The sequence below is a fragment of the Sebastes umbrosus genome, chromosome 17, assembly GCF_015220745.1.
Source record: "Sebastes umbrosus isolate fSebUmb1 chromosome 17, fSebUmb1.pri, whole genome shotgun sequence".
Taxonomy (NCBI): Eukaryota; Metazoa; Chordata; class Actinopteri; order Perciformes; family Sebastidae; genus Sebastes; species Sebastes umbrosus.
Window position 1 is genome coordinate 4,953,233 of NC_051285.1, and position 7,241 is coordinate 4,960,473.

The 7,241-nt window shown below is 36.9% G+C and overlaps 1 protein-coding gene across 4 annotated transcripts; it reads left to right on the plus strand.

The window, feature by feature from the left end:
* The first annotated feature begins 1,861 nt into the window (after nt 1-1,861).
* On the plus strand, nt 1,862-7,241 carry wu:fb97g03 (chromosomal replication initiator protein DnaA). Of its 4 annotated transcripts, XM_037747641.1 has the most exons (6): nt 1,862-2,023; nt 2,135-2,164; nt 2,871-2,989; nt 5,421-5,472; nt 5,648-5,724; nt 6,494-7,241. In XM_037747641.1, the coding sequence occupies exons 3-6, from the start codon at nt 2,872-2,874 to the stop codon at nt 7,126-7,128; spliced, it is 882 nt and encodes a 293-aa protein (XP_037603569.1). In that variant the 5' UTR covers nt 1,862-2,023; nt 2,135-2,164; nt 2,871; the 3' UTR covers nt 7,129-7,241. The 4 variants fall into 4 exon arrangements, with proteins under 4 accessions (XP_037603569.1, XP_037603568.1, XP_037603570.1 ...); XM_037747640.1 differs by lacking the exon at nt 1,862-2,023 and having other exon boundaries at nt 2,045-2,164; XM_037747642.1 differs by lacking the exons at nt 1,862-2,023; nt 2,135-2,164 and having other exon boundaries at nt 2,179-2,989; nt 6,494-6,534; nt 6,577-7,241.

Here is a 7,241-nt window from a genome sequence, read left to right on the forward strand (position 1 = left end):
GTTTAGTTTATTAGTTTATTATATCGTGGACAATCCCAATTATTTGACTGTAGCAATAACAGTAAAAAGGGCAGCTTTAGCCAACATGACTAATATCCAGCTGTAGTCCCCGGCCCGATGACAATAGGCACCCTAAAAAGAACAATACATTACAGCACATTGATTAAAAGGAAAGAGTTAAGACAGAGAAGAAACAAGATAGATCAATAAAGATAAAAGAGAACAGTAAAACATCAGTACAATCATGCAGAGACAGCACATATAATCAAAACATACAATAAAACATCAGTACAATCCCATTCAGGGATGCAGACAGACAGCACGTATAGACAGGCAGCATAAATATAGATATATACAATTCATTAAAGGGACTGTTTGTAACTTCTTACACGTATAAATCTACGAGGTTGGTGTCCTATGCGCGCTCGCATTTCAAAGGGCGGGTCCATCTGCGTTCTTTTAAATTTTTTTCAAATGGAAACACCCACTAAGTATACATACAACATACTATGTATGTATGCTCCTAATGGTACGTGTCCACAGGTTCCGTGCTTTCCACACTCCCCATTCATTGTCTATGCAAGCAGCCGCGCAATGCATTCTGGTAGCGTGGCGTCGCGATTCGAGAGACTAGGCGTGCAGGAAGCCCGCTCCTCATTTGCATAAAGTTGAAGTCCTGGCTACTTTATGCAAATCACGGGCATCCGACGCGACGCGCCGCCTCTCAAAACTCCCGAAGATCTTTTAAAATAAACGTTGTCGATCCAAAATAAAGACATATTCAGCAACTGCACGGCTTATTTCTCGTCTCAAATGTTTTCAGAAACACATTTCGGTGAACTATTTTCGTGAAATAAGAGAAGAAAGTTTCCAAACGAGCCTCCATACTGGTTCCGGTTTGAAGCAGCAGCCAACAGCGGGAAAGCGTTCGTCCAATCAGGAGCCAAGTGCCTTGTTTCTAGGGACAGCCCACCAAGCGTCCAATGTTGGGAAGCGTCGCGTCGCCTCGCGATAAAAAAAAATAAAATAGAAACTATCAAGTTCCTCATTCAAATTTTCTCTCATTTTGACACAGTTCATAAAAATAACTTAAAAAGACAGCTGCACAACACTATTTTATTTATTTTTATTGTCAATACTGTATATACTGCTCCTATTTTATACTTCCTTCTATTTAAAATATTTATTTATTTATTTTTATTTAGGTTTAAGGCTTAGTAGGTTTTCACATACAAGGGATTTGTCTTGGTATTTTGATGCATAACAATAAACATAGTAAGACGGAAAAAAAAGAGAAGAAAAAGTCCAGCAAAAATCATAAATAGAATATAAAATATTTACAATAAAGATAAAGACTCCACAACCAGCACTGCTCCCAGTAGACCACTTACACTTACACACCAAAAACTGACAATAACCTGATATTTTCAGGTGGAATTTCATTCATTCTCACTGTGCAATATCATTTTCCACTTCTGCAATTTTGTTAATAGTCTGTTTATTGTCAGTACTGTATATATTGCTTCTATTTTTTACACTTCCTTCTATTTAAATGGTTCATATTTTGTAACACTTTTTTTTACTGTGTTAGCTGATGCATCTTGTTTTTTGCACTATCTTATCTAATCTTATCTTTAAAATCTAGTTCCTAAAGGTGGTGATACATGGTGATTAACACTTATGTAAATGCTATTTTAAGAGGAACTGAAAATATAAAGAGACTCGGAAATGGATGTAATGCTCTGCTCTGCTCTTTGATATAAAAGCTCTCACAAGACATTGACATCACTGGCTATTCTCAATGGGAAATGTATGCATAAAGTATTGCTTTTGATATCTCTAACATCACAGAGACTGAGTGAGGAGTATCATCTCCCACAAAAAACATCAAACTTCAAGTCTTCACACAGATGTATGGCTATATCTGGTATGCTTGTGACACACACATGCTGTAGTCACTGGAGCATGGCAGAGGGCGGGGAGGTGTTAATGCAGTCTCAGCCTTCAAGTCTCTTTGGTTAGAGTAAGTAAATTAGAAACTATCATGCAAATAAATGCAACACAGACATTGACATATCTCACCATCTGCTTTTGTCATCCATTAACTGAGACTTTTCCACCCACTTTAACGCAGCCCTGAAGACATAAGCTGTTCCCTGAAAAGGTAAGGCACATTCTGAGTATTTGGAAGGAATTTGACGTGAAAAAAAATAACATTTTGGACTTGAATGAATCCTAAAATATATCTATTATAAAATGATTCATGATTAACATAATTGTATTATTTAAGAAAAGTGTAAAATGTAAAGATTAGGCCTATATTCAACTATAATATTTGTTATTTATGTGCATTTATGTGTGGAAAAATACCAGAATATCCAGCGAGACGTATACTCAGAATCAGCTGTATTTGTCAGACTTGTCTTTTTATTGGAAGTTGACAGGAAGCTGGTGCAAAAAGAGGATATGGGTGGTGTTCAGATAAACAGAAGAAGAACATTTATTTCATTCTGTTCATATAGATAAGGGAATATAAATACATCTTTCTAGCTGACATAAACAGTTAAGTTGAAAACTGAGTTCATGTCAAGTGCAGACACAGCGAAACAAAAGTTATCACATTTTTGGTAGGCTTCTTCACAAGTAAAAAGTCCCTAGAGCTTGTCAGTTGGATTCTCAGAGCGCTAACATAAACACCAAAATAACCTTAAGGCTTAGTCAACAGAAAAGGGGAAGTGGTGAATGGTCTTCTTTCCGATCCTCAGTTCTGTATACTGAAAAGCAACAACTCAGAGTGAAGAATCAGTCTTTCACAGCTTTTAATGAGATTTTCTTTTTCTCTGTAATCTTCTTTTTGTTGTGTCGAGCAGAATGCCCATGGAGCTTTGGCGCAGTTACTTCTGGTTATGGATGATAGTTGCAGTTATTTTTGGGAGTGGGGTGATCATCGTTATCTTCATCTGGATCAACAAGTGCATATTAAGAACAGGTAGGTTGAACCTCGTCTCACACACATACTGTATATCAGACAGCTACTGGACGTGCATGTCAAAACAGGAATGTTTACTCCTTTTTCCTGCCCTGACACACACTTCTTTTTTACTCTTATTATAAAATGAATGTTCCTAATACAACTTGATGATCTTAATGAATGTTACATGTTTTAATATTTACCACCTGAGATTAGCACCTCAGCAGTCTCAGTATTTCTTTGAAACACCATTTAGACCGTAATATAGGGAAATAAAATGTATAGAAAATCTTAATATGCTGTGAAATAATTTGTCATCGGAGTGTGGTTTCCTATGGGAAATTATGAATCATGACATCAATATTAATAAAATCCAGACCCCGCTGATGTGGTATTTTATCTTATATAACTGTATACAGACAAAAAGTGCTCCAACATGTGTTTAACAGTGGTGAAGAATGACTCAGATCCTTTAAAGTACTAATACCACACTGTGGAAATATTCCACTAAAGTAAAAGTCCTGAATTCAAAACCTTACCTAAGTAAAAGTATATAAGTATTATCATCAAAATGTACTTTAAGTATGAAAAGTATTGTGTCCCTGTCAGTGTTTTACTGCTGCATTAATGTGTTTATTGCATTTTAACTCCTTTATAAACTGTTGGCTAGTTTAATCTACAGTAATGTATCATGGTCTATAAGATCATCATATGTTTGTAGCGTCGCTGTCCTGTGAGAACCATGTATCTCTAAAAAGTCAGAAAAACAGCCTGTTTTAACGCCACTAATTTCTTTTACGCATTAACGCAACTTATAGTTAGGATCAGTTTTAAAGCTACAGTAAATGTCATACCATGCCATGTCATGCCATGTCATACTTATTTGTCGAGAAGGAGGTTAAATAACGGTCAAAAACTGTCATGACCATTTTCAAAGGGGTCCGTTGACCTTTGACCTCAAGATATGTGAATGAATATTATTATCATGATTATTTTTATTTATTATTATTATTATTATTATTATTATTATTATTATTATTATTATTATTATTATTATTGTTATTATTATTATTATTATTATTATTATTATTATCATTATTAAAATCATTATTATTATTATTATTATTATTAATAAATAGTTTACTTACTGTTACATTTCTCTATTTGATGTGTTATATGCGATGATTAATAAAATAAATCCATAGATAATGTAGAAACATTATCCATGTGTATGGTCGAAGTAAAGCTAATTTTAACTATTTTTTGTTAGTTGTATCTGTGCATGCTGTTCATAAATGTTTGTTCGTAAAATCTTAATACGTAAAGTAACTAAAGCAGTCAAAATTGTAGTGAAGTAAAAATATTTCCCTCGACTCTGAATTGGAACCCAAAGTTTGCTGTTTAGCGGATTGTTTAGGTCACTGATTTTATCTCTTATAATGTGTTTTTTCTGGTTTTATTTTCTATCGTAATGTTTTAATTTTATGTTCATTTTCATGTGAAGCACGAGTGAGTGCATTCAATATCTTTATTGTTAAGCACTTTGAGCTGCATTTCTTGTATGATCGATGTTATACAAATACAGTTTAATATTATTATTATTATTTTATTTTTATTTTTTTAAATTGTAGTATAAAGTAGCATAAAATACAAATACTCGAGTAAATGTGTTTGTCACTAGATGAAGGGTGGCGTATCATCAGCCAATTTTCAATCTGCTTATAAGGCCTTCATGTTCATAAGCAATTTCTAGTAAAGTTAAATTTACAGTAAAAAGAAGTCAGCAGAAGACATTCGTTTCATTTTCAGTATCATTAACTACCTCTTTTTTTTAACTGGAAAACTAATATACTACCACGCATGCAAAGTCAGAGCAGGAAGAGAAACCAAACCCCAAACAGACTGCCATTATAGCTGTGAAAGCATTACTCTGAGGGGTTCACTGCAAAGCAGAAGAAAAACTATTATAATTGTATGAATTGCTATTATTAGTGGTGCCCTCTGGATTTGATTAGCTCAGATGAAACTTTAATGATCCCTGAGGGGAGAAGTGGGCTGCAGCAGCAGAGAGAGAGAGAGAGAGAGGGGCTCCGTGATGGTTTAGGATGTAGATAAACACAGAGCAAATAAAGGGAACAAAATATAACTGATAATCACGAGTAAAAGCACATGTGCAGATAAAAGAGGATTATGAAAACATGAATACTGTATGGATATACATTTAGACATAAACAGATTTAATGTACAAATGTGTATTGTTAGGTTTTCTCATGTCCTACTTAAAGCTGTTGTATTTATTTTTGTCCTCATTTTGCATCACCAAAATAAAAACCCTCTGGTTTTCATAATGCACAAAGATTTGACATCAACCTTTTTAACATTTCATGCAAGACTTTTCTTTTTCCTGTTGCTTGAATTTAACTGCACATTCTTTTTGTTTTTTCCAAAGGAAAACAAAGAATCTATCAGCTTCACAGCAGATCTTCCAACTTCACTGTCAAGTAATATATGAATATACACTGTCACGTTTAATATTAAATACATTCTATCTTAGTGAACTGTAAAAAAGGAAAAGTTTCACATTGAAGAAGAAATACTTATTCACTTTCTTGTCGAGAGTTATGCGAAGATTTATATCGAACTGAACTACAAAACATTTCTTCTTCTTGACTTCAGGAGCAACAAATACGAGGAGAGAAGCCCTAGCATCAAAACCCCACCTTTACCTCCTCGGACACAGTTTCTCACAGCAGGCAAGACACAATTTCAAAATCACCTCTTCCTCCTCTAAACCACACATCCTCTTCTACTCATTTCCACCACATTATCACAAGAACTGAATACAAAACCTCATCCCATCTGCCATTTGACATTAACCCAGCATCTAAAGGGCAGCAGAAAACGAGGATTGTACTCTTGGTATCACATGAATTTGTTTTGACAAACCAAAAAAACATGTGACCACTGATGTCAATAAAATTAGACATCATAAAGGGTAGTGAATAACCCCAGAAACTGAACTCAGATCCAACAAAGAACCACATATTTTAATCTAAACTGGAGTTTCTGAACCAAAACTCATCCATTCATTACCAAATCAGACTGAGAGAGAAGTGTAGATGATTGACACTAACATTAGGATTTTAGCATTAGCGAGGTGTGAAAAACATAAAGAAAGGTCCAACTTAAAGGTCCCATATCGTGCTCATTTTCAGGTTCATACTTTTTGTATTTTGTGTTTCCACTAGAACATGTTTACATGCTGTAATGTTCAAAAAACACATTATTTTCCTCATACTGTCTGCCTGAATATGTCTGTATTTACCGTCTGTCTGAAACGCTCCGTTTTAGCGCATTTTGACGGAATTGCAACAGAATTGCGTTGCTAGGCAACAGCTTGGGTCCATGTGTACTTCCTGTCAGCTGATGACATTCACATACACTGCAACAGGAAATAAACTGGGACACATTTTGAATATACTAATAATGAACTCTTCTTTGATATGAAATTTGTTGTTTCAGAGGCCCAAAGCTATGAGAACCTGGCTGAGGACTACGAGCAGGTCGACACTGACTCTGAGCACAACAAGGCCGCCTACGAGCAGGCCGACCCCGACTACGAGCAGGACAAGGCCGCCTACGAGCAGGCCGACCCCGCCTACGAGCAGGCCGACCCCGACTACGAGCAGGACAAGGCCGCCTACGAGCAGGCCGACCCAGACTACGAGCAGGCCGACCCCGCCTACGAGCAGGCCGACCCCGACTACGAGCAGGACAAGGCCGCCTACGAGCAGGCCGACCCAGACTACGAGCAGGACAAGGCCGCCTACGAGCAGGCCGACCCAGACTACGAGCAGGACAAGGCCGCCTACGAGCAGGCCGACCCAGACTATGTGCAGGACATCCCTGACTACGTGCAGGGCATCCCTGACTACGTGCAGAGCATCCCCGACTACGTGCAGAACATGCCTGAGGACAATCAGAACATGGACGAGCAGTCTGATTATGTGAAGATGGAGGATGAGGAGGAGCTTCTCCCTCCTCCTCCTCCTCCTCTATACAATGGTCAAGATCCAGCAGCAGACAACATCTCCACGGACGACTACGATGACATCGGAGGTGAAGACGATGAAGAAGACTACGACGATGTGGGTTAAGACAAGAGAACGGGAGAGAGTTTATTCTAACAAAAAAAAAGACACCTTCTCATCTGGATCCTGCTGAGCAGAGAGATCAGAACAACTTTACCTTACCACACATTTTCTTTTTT

What these genes read in the sequence shown, in the direction of transcription:
- wu:fb97g03 (XM_037747641.1), top strand. Translation starts at nt 2,872, where the DNA reads ATGCCCATGGAGCTTTGGCGCAGTTACTTCTGGTTATGGATGATAGTT. An exon ending in TCTTCCAACTTCACTGTCAA is followed by an intron (nt 5,473 to 5,647) that starts GTAATATATGAA and finishes TCTTGACTTCAG; the next exon opens with GAGCAACAAATACGAGGAGA. An exon ending in GACACAGTTTCTCACAGCAG is followed by an intron (nt 5,725 to 6,493) that starts GCAAGACACAAT and finishes TTGTTGTTTCAG; the next exon opens with AGGCCCAAAGCTATGAGAAC.